Source organism: Psammomys obesus, unplaced genomic scaffold (assembly GCF_907164565.1).
Source record: "Psammomys obesus unplaced genomic scaffold, mPsaObe1.curated_primary_1811, whole genome shotgun sequence".
Classification (NCBI taxonomy): Eukaryota; Metazoa; Chordata; class Mammalia; order Rodentia; family Muridae; genus Psammomys; species Psammomys obesus.
This window is the reverse complement of record NW_026590062.1, coordinates 587,598-600,843: the sequence shown is the minus strand read 5'-3', so window position 1 is coordinate 600,843 and position 13,246 is coordinate 587,598. Positions and strand designations below refer to the sequence as shown.

At 43.4% G+C, this 13,246-nt stretch overlaps 1 protein-coding gene across 2 annotated transcripts; it reads left to right on the top strand.

The window, feature by feature from the left end:
• Positions 1–45: 45 nt before the first annotated feature.
• On the top strand, positions 46–9,898 carry Hscb (HscB mitochondrial iron-sulfur cluster cochaperone). Of its 2 annotated transcripts, XM_055606450.1 has the most exons (6): positions 46–329; positions 2,538–2,634; positions 2,956–3,045; positions 4,011–4,155; positions 7,278–7,325; positions 8,764–9,898. In XM_055606450.1, the coding sequence occupies exons 1-6, from the start codon at positions 97–99 to the stop codon at positions 8,853–8,855; spliced, it is 705 nt and encodes a 234-aa protein (XP_055462425.1). In that variant the 5' UTR covers positions 46–96; the 3' UTR covers positions 8,856–9,898. The 2 variants fall into 2 exon arrangements, with proteins under 2 accessions (XP_055462425.1, XP_055462426.1); XM_055606451.1 differs by lacking the exons at positions 7,278–7,325; positions 8,764–9,898 and having other exon boundaries at positions 2,956–3,050; positions 4,011–4,081.
• The last annotated feature ends 3,348 nt before the right edge of the window (positions 9,899–13,246 follow it).

Here is a 13,246-nt window from a genome sequence, read left to right as displayed (position 1 = left end):
TCCCGCCTCCAAGGCTCCCTAACCAATCAGCAGCGAATCGCTGCTTCCTCCTTTCCCTCGGGGTCTGAAGACCCAGGCCTGCAGACGGCTGTCCGGATGTGGGGCAGCAGGGCCGGGGCCTTGTTTTGCTTGTGGGAAGTGCGTCTGGCGGGGTTCCTGGGAAGGAGACCGCTGAGCGTCAGTGCTGCCTCGGGGAAGGGCAGTGCGCCGCCGTGCTGGAACTGCGGCAGCGCGAGGGGGGCCGGGTGTGGGGATGAGTTCTTCTGCACACGCTGCCGCGCGCTGCAGCCTCCTGACCCCGCTCGGGACTACTTCAGCCTCATGAATTGGTACGGGCGGCGCGGTGTGACGGGAGGGCGGGTCGGGATTCGGAAGTTCTTATGGCCCGAGAAATAAGACAGGCAGCCAGGCGTAACCCTAGCGACCCAGGCATCTGTGCAGCAGGGAGACTGAGGCCGGAGGCCCACAGTTCAAAGCCAGCCTGGGCAATTTACCGAGACTGATTCAAAACTGGTAAAAAGATTAACAAGCGTATAGGTCATATTATAATATAGTGCCTAGTGAGAGTTTAGTTTTCCTGAGAGGGAGAAGAAATAAAGTTGCAGACTGGAGGGAAGATGAAGATGAGGGTGGAGTCGGCGATTAAAGGGACTAGGAGTAAAGTTGCTGATGTCTGTAATCCGAGCACTTGGGAAGTGGATCAAGAATTCAAGACTTGTCTCTGCTGCGAGGGCGCTGTTTTTAACCACCATCAACAACAAAAAAAAGGACAAGTTTACAGTATAGGGAGGTTTGAGGGGCGGGGCTTGTGGAAAAGGAAAGCAGAAAGAGGAAGGAGTTTTTTTGTTTGGTTTTCTTTCTTTTTCTTTGTCTTTCTTGATCTATTTATTTCTCTCTCTTATTTTTTTTCTTTCCTCTCTTTCTTTCAACATAGTCTCACCCTGTCACCCTGTAGTTTTGCCTGGCCTGGAACTCATAGACATCCACCTGCCTCTGCCGCCCCAATAAACGCATGCAAGACAAAGGTAGGAGGATTTCCCAGTTGGAGCCCAATCACTAAAATAGGAAACATCTCGTCTCAAAAAAAAATTTTTTAAGGTTTTTCGAGACAGGGTTTCTCTGTGTAACAGTAGGCTGCCCTGGAACTCTCTTTATAGACCAGGCTGGCCTCGAAGAACTTACAGAGATTTGCCTGCCTCTGCCTTCTGAGTGCTGGGACTAAAGGTGTGTACCACTGTACCCAGCCTCAAATAAATAATTTTTTTAAGAAGAAAATAAAAATAAAACAAGTCAGGTGTGTTGGTGTCTACCTGTGAACCCAGCCCTCAAGGGTAAGGCAGGAGGATTACAAATTTGAGGGCAACCTGAGCTATAACAGCAAGTTTGATGAGACTCTAGGCTACATGGGACTAGGTCTCAAAAATCAAAAGCAGTTAAGAATAAAACAAACCAAAAGTGGTGGCATATGCCTAGAATCTCAGTATTCAGGAGGCTAAAGGATAAGGGTCACAAACTGGAGGCCAACATAGGCTAAGCAATGAGACCTTGTCTCAGGAAACCAAAATTTTAATTCAAGCTGAGAGAGAGAGATCAAGAAATGTTTGGTGTGGTTTGTTGCCTCTTTTTCTGGAGATGGGAGGGGTACACAAGTGTTAGCAGAGTTGAACTAAAGATTAGATTAAAGTGGGAGGGCCGAGTGCGGTCCTGGGCACAGGAATTCTTGGCTATATAGCAAGTTTGAGGCCAGCCTGGGGTACTCAAGATCTCTTTACCTCCCTTCCTCCCTCCCTATCTCTCTCTCCATTTCTCTCTCTTCATTTCTCTCTCTCTCCCTCCCTCCCTCCCTCACACACACACACACATAATAGCTAAGGCTCTAGACCTGGTGACAGATCTGTAATCCCAGCTATCAGGGAGGCTAAAGCAGGCTTATTGCAGGTCAGGGCAGGCATGGGCTATAGAGTGACTTCAAAGTTCACTTAGGTACCTTAGTTAAGAAACCCTGTCTCAAAATGAAAGTAAAAGGAGGTCTGGTACAGGCAAGGAAGTGGCTTGATGCTAAGGTCCTTGCCCAGCATGCCAAAGAGCCTAGATCAGTCTTCAGCACAGAAAAATAAACAGATAGATAGACAGACAGACAGGTAGGTAGGTAGATAAGGTAGGAATCGAGGGCAAGAACTCTGAGCTCTAGAACACAGTCTCATCCGTCACTGGTTGCTTTCAATGGATCACATTAACCTTACCCCTTAATTATTCAAGCTTCAATCCTGAAGTCGCTTCACTGTCTTTGCATTTACATTCTCTCCACTCACATCCCTTTCTGACCTTCAGTCATTCAGTAGTGCCACCATTCAAGTCTCCTCTCCAGTGTCATGCATTTACCGTCTGTTCTGATCCTGTTCAGTTTTCCTTCATTACAACTACCACATCTTTAAAAAATGACCTTTGTTTATATGTTTATTACATCCTCCCCAAGAGCAGAGCCAGACCCTAGTAAATAAATGTTGTTGCATGAATGGCATCTTGTTTCCTTCCAGCAACCGATCCTTCAGGGTTGATACCACGAAACTTCAGCACAGGTACCAGCAGCTACAACGTCTTGTCCACCCAGATTTCTTCAGCCAAAAGTCTCAGGTATTTACTGACCACCCCTAACACACCCCACATTTGTGCACAACTGGGTGGGTGGGTGGCAGTGTTGATCTAGGCAACAGTTGGGCTACTAGCTCCACCCTGTGGCAGCCTGCCCCTACTCAGCCAGATCCCAGGGATGTCATTTTCTCACAGCTGTTACCTGACTTCCCAGATAACAGAACCCATCAGCTGAAAATACTCATTCCACAGCACTTCTGCTTTAACCAGATTCCTTAAATCCCTGTCGATCACTGTGTTATGAAACTTTGGGAATCAGACTGGCTCTTGTGATAATAAAACCACTTTTATCTCTATGAACAGACTGAAAAACACTTCTCAGAGAAGCATTCGACCCTAGTGAATGATGCCTATAAGACTCTTCAGGCTCCCCTGAGCAGAGGACTATATCTTGTAAGGTGATTTTCCAACCCATCTATATGACTTCTGTGTGAGATCTGGCTAGTCTAGGAAGCTAATGATAGTAGCCTCAAAAATACAAGTATAATTTTCTTGGTATTCTTTGTAAATCTGTTTTGTTTCTTTTGAAAGAGAATTTCACTGTGTAGCCCAGACTGACTTCAAGTTTCTAATTCTCTCCCTTCACCACACCCACATAAAGCTCCTTTGTAATTTTTTTCCTTCAGTGCTGGGCACTGGACCTAGAGCCTCATGCTAAACGCGTGCTCTGCCACTGAGCTGTGGCCCCTGCGTGGAAATTACTAGCTTTTTCTTTGGTTTGCTTGCTTGCTTGCTTGGGTTGTTTGTTTTTTTTAACAATGCTAGGTTTTGAATTCACTCAGCTGTATCCCTGGCTGCCTTTTTACTTTCTGAAATGGTTTCACTCAGCTGCTAAGCTAGACTTAGCCTGTGTTCTTCCTGCCTTAGCCTCTAGAGTAGCTGGGGATGTGACTGCACCAACAGGCCCGGATCCTTTTGTAGATCTTAACTTTTCCTGATTGCATTGTTTCACCTAATTTCTGTAAGTTTGATGATGATAAAAGTACTTGGGAAGTTTTTTTGCAAGAACATCTAGATGTTTTAGAATTGAATAGAATGTATATAAACATTCATTTTAACATCTAAGTAGAGGTGTGACTCTCCAGGGCCCAGCTACAAATGGCTCAGCGAGAGGTCCTGTACCAGTACTTTTGTCTCAGTCCATACTTTCTTTATTACCAGAATAGCTCAAGTTTTCCAGGCTGGACATGTGACTCTGGTGCTTATTTAGCATGTACTAGGCAGGCTCATGGCTCCATCTCCAGCTGATATTCAGGTTTCCCCCATGAATGCCTGATTTCTGACGTAGTGAGCAGAATTTACGTGACTCTGGCCTGTTTCCTAACCAGACTCATCTTCCTTGTTCTTCTCCCCAATAGCTAAAGCTCCAAGGAATAGAAATTCCTGAAGGGACTAATTATGGAACAGACAGTCAGTTCCTTATGGAAATAATGGAAATCAATGAAAAACTCTCAGACACTCAAAGCGAGGCTGGCATGGAAAAGATAGAATCCACTGTCAGAGGTAAAAGATAAAATGCTGACAAATATGCTTTATCCCTTGGGAGTACATGACTACTTTACAGGGGACACAAGAAGAAAAACACCTGTTGGCCATCATCGTCATACTAGGAGCTCTTTGTCTCCTGGTCACACTGACCGTATGGAACATACACTTAAACTAAGGACACAGTCATATCCTGTGTATCACAATGATTGCTTCACTCAGGGTATTCTCTAGATATTCTCTGTTGTTATCCCTAGTGAGGAAAATGAATGCCCCAGATCACAGAGAAATGCAGCCCAGCAGGCACTGAAACCTTGTACTTCAGAACCCATTCCATTGTGTATCATTCAGTGTTCTCTAGAAAACCAGGCAAGTATAGAACTAATTTACAAAATTGGCCCAAATATGTGGGGAGGCAGACACACAGAAACTACAGGACAAGGCCTTCAGTGATAAGGTATTTGTGTACATGTGTGCTTGCTGCACAACCATGAGGACTTGATTTCTGCACGACTCCCACAAGTTGTCTCTGACTGCCACACATCTGCTGTAGCACACAAACACAAATACGTGTACAAACATGCACACTCACACATGCACAAACATACAAATACATGTATAAACGTGCACACACATACATACACAAATATTTATACATACAAACACAGTGGCTCTGAGCTGCTTTATTGGCATAACGGGATAATTGAGGTGCAGTGTTTACACAACATTGAGACAGGAGATTCACAGAACAAGGATTGTAACCAGATACAGGGGTTACAGAAATCAGCATTTGAATAACACAATAACCTTATGCCTACACACACACAAACTCCCTCTCTAGCTAAGTATAATAATAATAATATAAAAAATAATGGTGCCTGAGGAATAATACACAAATGACTTCTGGCCTTGGCACATTTGCATACATGCAGATACACAAACATGCACATACATACACACAGGTGGGTGTGCACCTGCATATACACATTGCGCACACACACATATATACACAAATCTGTAAGGCAGTACAGCGGCCAAAAACTCAGGTTAGATTGTTTGTTTGAGACAGGCTGGCCTCAAACTCAGAGATGCATCTGCCTCTGCCTCCCAGATGTTGTGATTAAAGGTGCGCACCACCACCACCCAGCCAGGTTGGATTTTAGCACAGTCTTGAATAATTTTCTTGTATTAGGGATGTAAACCAAAGACTTAATACCTGTTGGGTAAGTGCTCAACCACTGAGCGTGCCCACCCTCTTTGCTACAGGATTTGTTACGGTTTTGTTCATCTTCTGGAGTGTCTCATGTATCCTAGGCTGGCCTGAAGCTTGCTATTGAAACTGAGGATGACTTTAACTGATTCTCTTTCCTCCACCCCTTGGTGCTGCAATTACAGATGTGCCACTCCTCTATTCTATGTTTCAGCATTCAAACAGAAAAATAAATGGCGATAGTTACATCTTTGTAACTGTCATTTTTGCATATTTGTAAAACCCACATGTTTGACTGGAGAGAAGGCTCAGAGGTTAAGAGCACTGGCTATTCTTCCAAAGGTCCTGAGTTCAATTCCCAACAGCCACATGGTGGTGGCTCATAACCACCTAAAGTGAGATCTGGTGCCCCCTTCTGGTGTGCATGCACACATGCAGGCAGAATACTATATAAATAATAAATCTTTTTTAAAAAACTCATTTTGTAATGAGCAACAAAAGGAAAATGTTACATTTGGCATTTTTCTCTTCTAAAATATAATGTAATAGAAATGTTTTCATCTTTCTGGATAGCTGTATAATTTGTAAGTGGTTTCCTAAAACACTTGGTAATGAATGGTAATGAATGCCATGATTGTAGGGTGTTAAAATATGAAAGACTGCTTGGTAGAGATAGGCAAAACACATGCTTGACTCCTGTGTTGATTATCTTTCTATCTCAATAAAAAAGTACCTGAAATGAAGAGAAGAGGTTTCTTTGACTCACAGTTTTAGAGGTTCAGTCCATGTTTGTCCCAGTTGCTCCTGGGGCTATGGCAGGAGTGCCGAAAGGCGGAAGCCAAAAAAAGAAACAACAGAGCCTGGGTCTCAGGGTCCTTTTCCAGGCCTCTAATGTCCTACCTCTTCCTGCTAGGCCCCACCTTCCAAAGCAACACAGGTCACCAGCCAAACTTTTAACATCAGGGCCTCTAAACTAGGAGATCTCTCCCTTCGTTTTCCCCCTTTAGGTGATTCCATAGCCACTTTATAAACATTGGCAATTGCCTCCTGACCTGCCATGGGTGAAAGTGTACATAGAGCCTGTCAGTACTGTGTTTAATAGATGCTAGACAGGCATGGTGGCACCTACCTATAATCCAGCAATCAAGAGAGAGAAGCAGGAGAATAGTGAGTTCAAGGCTAGCCTGGCCAACACAGTGAAGCTCTGTGTCAAAAGGATGCAAGGATTGAGAGTCTAGCTCACAGTAGCAGAGTCTTTGCATACCATGCATAAGGCCTTATACAGTCCTCAGCACCACAAAAGGGCAAAGGTTGTAAAACCGTGAACCCAAATTCTTCCTGTGTGTAGAGCAGCATGGTCACAAAGTGTTATCTTCATATAATAAGTCTATTATATGAAGGTCTACCACACAGGTCTAATGCAGGTATGATTTAAATGGTGATTGTAGGTAAGGTTATGATTTCCTTGCATTCTTTCTTAGAGGAGTGCCTTGCAAACACACATCAAATACTTAACTTGAAGGTATTGGTTAGGTTACAAGTTAGTAATCATCAATATATACATTTAAAGCAGTTCATTTACACTGTTCTTTTTCTTTCAAACTTTCAGGGCATATTAAAATTCTCTCAGAACCATATTCGTATAAGCCTACACATGAAAATTACCTTGCATGTCTTCTAGAACTTTGACAATGCTCTTCAATATTATGATCTTCCCAATTGTAGCCTAAAAAAATTGTAGTACAAAAAAAAAAATTGTAACAGAAAATGTATGATATATTATTGGAAATAAGGCTAAATTTTCACTGTGACCTATGATCAAAGAACCATTCACCTCATTCTTCCTCATCCTCAAATGAAATTTATTTATTTATTGTGATTACAGGTTTATTTAAATGTAAAAATTAAAATAATGATTTTTCTCTTTCAGCTAAACAGAAAGAATTTACTGACAATTTGAACAGAGCTTTTGAACAAGGTATTTCATTCCTTTTTTTAAATTTTTTGTTACATTTATTTAGTGTGTATGTGTATGAGTGTGTGAGCATGCATGAGATCAGAGGACAACTTCAAGAGTCGGTTATTTTCTTCTACCATATGGTCTCCTGGGATCGAACTCAAGTTGTCAGATTCAGCAGCAAGTAAGTGCCTTTACTCCCTGGGCCTTTTAGACTTGACTTATTCATTTTAATATTTTTCCTCATTTAATTTTTTTATTTATGTGTATAAGTGTTTTGCCTGCATGTATGTATGTATGTATACCACATGTGTGCCTGGTGCCCTCAATTCTTGGTTTTCAACTACCATGTGGGCACTAGGAATTGAACCCAGGTGCTCTTAGCCATTGCACCATCTCTCCAGCTCTTTCACTGTATTAAATGTAGAAATTATAAACACTGAGGCTTTCTCTCAGGGGTAGAGAGTTTATAGCGAGCCCCCTCCCTTCAGTAAATGTTAAATAAGTTCACATTTCTAATAAATTCATATCTTTTACAAAAAAGAAAACTTGGGTAGCCTGAGGAAGAGTGACCTGGAAGCACCAAAAGATACAGAGAAAGGGGAAATGCAAAATCCATGAGCCAGCATGTACATAGGGGTCTTGCTTTGGTTTAGTTTGGTCTGGTTTGTTTCTTTTGTTGTTTTGTTTTGTTTTGTTTTGTTTGAGACAAGGTTTCTATCTATAATTCTGGGTAACTTTCTATGTAAACCAGGCTGGTCTCAACTTAACAGAGATCTGCCTGCCTCTTGTCTCCTTTGTGCTGGGATTAAAGGTTTGTACCACCACACTTGGCTAGATGGGGTCTTAACAGTGGCCTAATATGAGAGACCAACTGTGTAACTTAATATCCTCTAAGCAGACTTATTGGTAGATCCTCTAAATTTCCTATACACTAGTTTATCTTTTGGCTTTTTGAGACAAGGTTTCACTGTGTAGCCCTGGCTGTCCTAGAACTCACTCTGTAGACCAGGATGGCCTTGAACTCAGAGATCCACCTGCCTCTGGTTTTCTCTGCTTCTGTGTGCAGCAAACACCCTCACGCTCAAGCACCTTACGCTGAGCCATCTCCCAGCCCCCTTATTAATTTATCATTTTTAATATTTAATATTCTTGGGGTTGATTCCAAAGACCTTCACCTTAGTGCACTTTACACTGTGTTGTATTTGTCTGAATTTGGGGCTTCTCAACCTTATTGGCATTCTGACTGAAATAATATTTTTCCTGGGGGAGACTAAGATCATTCACAGCATCCCTGGCTTTTACCCAGTAGGTCTCACTTCTACTTCCTTGCTTATGGTAGCCAAAAATATATCTAGACTCTGGCAAATGTTCCTGTTGGGCTCACTCACTCACAAGTGGAGCCACCAGCTGTTGGGTTTTATTGTTTCCTGATGTTTTTGTCTCTTATTTATTTCAGGTGACTTTGAAAAAGCCAAGGAAATTCTAATGAAGATGAGATACTTTTCAAACCTAGAAGAAAAGATCAAGTTAAACAAAAATCCCCTCTAGTTGCTAACTTAAAGTCTTAAACATAACCTTTCTTTGTATTTCTTTTCTGGTTTCTGCTAATTGGAAATAGGTATGGGAGCAATGGCATAGCTCAGGGATAGAGAATTTGCCTGTGATATGGAAGGCCCTGGATTTGAACCCCATTAGCACAGGAAGTAAGGATAAAGAGGCAGAGAGAGTAGGTAGGCTTTAACCATTCGTATTGTTTCAGTTCAGCTTATGGCTGACAGACTAATGGCTGGCAACGTGTGCCTGTCAGAATGTAAGTGCTCAGTCTCATCAGATAAGTGATACAGGATGCACCCAATCTAGGCCAAGGGATGAGGGTGGATCAGAGGCCTGCCTGATCCACTGTACTCTAACCCTAACGCTGAATCTAACCTGAGCCAGAAAGATACTATCTCTAAGAGTTCAGCTGTTCCTGCTTGAAAAAGATCAGCACAGCTCAGCTTATTGACATTCCTTAGTATCCAGCTATTCTGCCTGAACTGCATGTGACCTCCAGGTCTCCAGAGGGGCTGGAGTGTATAGGCGGAGAAAGCTGAAGGTGGAGAAAGCTGAAGGACGGGAAGAAGGGTCCACCCATCTGCACAGCTATGAGGAAGTCATTGTTAATGCTGGGTGCTGACCTTCCTTTGCGCTGCTTTAGGGTCGCCCATGATCTAATAAACTCTTGGTTCACTCAGGATGGACTTTGGATTGCTGACACTGCTGAGCTTGGCCATCACAGCACAAGTAACCAGGTGGCCAGGGAGGTAAATATTTATAAAACAGATAGTACGCAAAGGTTAGCAGTGGGTTTTCCCTCCACCCAACAACACAACTTTCTGATGGCCTGGCCTTCGGGGAGATGTATAATCCACTTTGTTCTGTAGCCTTAGGAAATTCTGTTTGGAACAAGCCAAGCCACCTAAGATTCTCCCTATGTATAATGTTAATAATGTTGATGATAATTAAAAAAAAAAAAAAAAAAAAAAAAGATTAGAGGTATAAAAGACCAAAAAAAATAAAAAATAAAAAAACAAGAATGAGTCTTGTAACAGCAACCATGTTTTATGCTTCCTGGTCCTCACCTTAGAAATACAACTCACTTCAAAGGGGGTAAGAAAAAGTTTATTCTGGAGCCAAATATGAATGGCAATGGTCTGGGAAGACAGATTTAGATTACGCCAAATTCCATGTTCCAATGTGGAGCTGCTTCATGAAGTGTTTGTAGTAAAAGAACAAAGTCATAAATCAAGGCTCTTCTCACGTCTGTCTCAGAAACATTAATTGGGAGTTACAGCAGAGCAAAGCAATCTCAGCCATAGGCCTCAGGTACTGTCTGATGAACTTAGCCTTTTGGTTGGTGGAAACTGCAGTTTTGTCAATACATTCCAAAGGGTTTTTCTCTGCTAGTCACAGAACATTAGGTCTAACACTGGTGGGCAAGGATTGGATGTTTACAAACTAAAAGTCCAGGCTCTGGACCTACAACATTCCAAAATCATGGAAGCTCTAACCCAGCTGATAGTCTTTGAGAAAGTTTAGTTTGCTTCTTGCTGGGAACTTGTGTTCACGCTGGACAGCACGACTCATGCTATTCTAACTCAGCTCAGGGCAGCTCTACCTCTTTCTGGGTCTGTGGGAACTCAGTTTAAGCTCTTGATTCACTTCCAGGCTTATAGGGGATGAGGGTGAGTTTTCTGTCACTGAGACAGAAAAGATTACAATACTGAACAGAAAATTCAGACTATATGGTTTCAAGAAATGGCATCAAAACTTTGTGCAGACAACTACTTGTTAATTTTAAAAGTCAGGTCCAGGCCCCAGATCAACAAGGAATGCAACAGGAAACCTTCCTAAGGAATTCTTTGAAACCTAAATCTTCCTATACCTAATTCCTGAGACTTGTGAGTTTTTAAAGATTGTCTGCCAGGCATTGGTGTCACACACCTTTAATCCCAGCTCTCAGGTGGTAGATCTCTGAGTTCGAAGAAAGCCTGTTCTACAGAGTGAGTCCCAGGACAACCAAGAACATGCAGAGAGACCCTGTCTCAAAACAAAAGAAAGTGTCTGCTCTCCCCTGGTACTGCATGGGTTCAATAAATGTTTAAGTAATTTCACATTTTTTAATAAATATGAAAAGAAAACTTGGCTAACAATGAGAAAGAATGACCTACAAGTAACAAAAGATAAGAGAAAGGGAAAATCCAACATCCATGAGCCAGCATGTACACAGGGTGTTTTTGGTTTTGCTTTGAGACAGGGTCTCTCTTTCTCTCTCTCTAAAGCCCTGGCTAACCTTAAACTGTGTAGACCAGGCTGTCCTCAGACTCACAGAGATCTGCCTCCTGAGTGCTGGGATTAAAGGCGTTCACAACCACAATTGGCTAGATGGGGCCATTAACAGTGGTCTGGTATGAGAGACCATGGTAACCAGAGAATATTCAATACTGCAGTTGCTGGAATTAGGGAAAGACTTTAAGTAGGCAGCCTGGCTTTCAAGACTATGCGATACAGGAGCAGGTGGGATCAGTCTACATATATCTATCCTTGAGACTCCAGCTGCATCGCCTGAGGCAATGCAAGGGGAATCAGTCCCTGATGGAACAGCTTGTATGAGCCATTACATACTGGGTCATAACCAGTGGAGGTCTGCATGGATATTGTGTTGGAGAACTAAAGGATAGGGGCAGGCACAGTGAGGGAACTAGGTATGAGGAAAACGATGTATTCTGTCCAGTTCACATGCCCTGCTAGGTCAGTATTCACTAGACACTTGGAACAACGGGGCACTGCAGGGTCCTCGAGACTGGCACAGAGCTTTAGCAGGTTTGGTGGGGCAGGGTCTGTGTAAGTAGGAAAGGCTTTGGAGGATCTTAGTGAGTTAGACAAACATGGAAAGAGTGTCTGCAAAGGGAGAGAGCAGTCAACGGGTAAGAGAAAAGCAAAACAGGAGGAAGTGTGTCTGGATTACTTTAAAGCAGATACAACAAGATTTGTATCCCTCCTTGATTCCTCAGGGGAGGGAAAAATCACTGAAATCCTAATTCTGTGCTAATGAGCTCTGGAGGCTAAAGTCTGAGGATCAGTTCACAGAAGATATCCATGATACAACAGCATGTGTGCAGAAGAGCAAGCCTGTCCCGTGGATGGGCAGTTATCCAGACTGAGAGGGTACCTTTCCTCCCGGGAAAGGGTATGCTGGGAGTGGAGCTTGCAGACACCTCCGTCCCCTCCTGTGCTGCTCTTAGGGCTTGTAATGTCAGTTCTAGACCTACAGCAGTTCTCACAACACCACCGCCTATGGAGTGGTCTCGACCTGCCAAGCAGGCATGTCACTTCATGCCACCTGGCAGAAGACTGCTATCCTGGGAGTTCCGCACCTACATCCCCTTCCCAGGAGGCCTCACCTTAGATTGCCCCAGCCACTAACCCCCACCAGCCCTGTGGGAACAAACCATGTCAAAATCTCCTTTTCAAACACCTGTAAAGCAATGTCCATCCCTCCTCCCAAGGTCTCAACAACAAACCAAAGCATAATTCTGCCCAAGCTCACTCTGGGGGACCAGACCATTTATTGGGGTTCCCTAGGGTTGTAGGCACTCTTCCTCCAACAATTGGAAAGCCTTAACCGAAAGGGATGAGGGCTTCTGCCTGCAGCTGCAGAGGCGGAACTCTGCTCTAGTCATCCCTAGCATGCTTTACACTATACATACATATATATACACACACGGCCCCTCGCCAGGCCACCTGAAGCACTGTCAGTTGGAAGGGCTACAGAGCCTGTATACGTGTGTTGGGTGTGCATGTGTGTGTGTGCGTGTGTGTATAACATCAGTCAGCCCTGGTGGGCTGATCATTTGCAAGAGGTCACAGCTAAACAGCTAAACTCTGCAAGACAGTAGTTGCTTGGCTTGCACAGCTACTCACAGCAGGGTCTTTCTGTGCCAAGACAATAGGGTGGAGAACTCTGGAAGACTGCACCTTATATCACACTCTGGCTTGCTCATGTGCAAGTACAGTCACACATTTGCATACTCATGCATGTACTACACATGTATACCACAGGGACACACAGAAATCATGTCAGAACCGATCCTCCACAACCAAGCCGGCTCTAAGGCAGCAGCTTGACCAGGTATGCTTTGTGAACAAGATCTGCTGATCATCGCAGCAGAGCTGTTTGGCCTGAAGAGATCTGGGTGAAGCGGTATTGTCTCTACCTGCCCCACAGTTTACAAAAAGAATCAATTACTTGTCTGAACACACCAGGAGCCCTTTGAGCAAATAATTACAATGCAAGCAAATGTGCTGATCATGTTGAATGCTTCTGCAACAATGGAGATGAAAGGGAGTTAAGACACTTGAGAAGACAATTCTCATTCCTTCTTCGGAACGATGATCAG

Coding starts and splice junctions, on each gene's coding strand:
- Hscb (XM_055606450.1), top strand. CDS start 97: ATGTGGGGCAGCAGGGCCGGGGCCTTGTTTTGCTTGTGGGAAGTGCGT. Junction 330..2,537: donor TACTTCAGCCTCATGAATTG/GTACGGGCGGCG, acceptor GTTTCCTTCCAG/CAACCGATCCTTCAGGGTTG. Junction 3,046..4,010: donor TGAGCAGAGGACTATATCTT/GTAAGGTGATTT, acceptor TCTCCCCAATAG/CTAAAGCTCCAAGGAATAGA.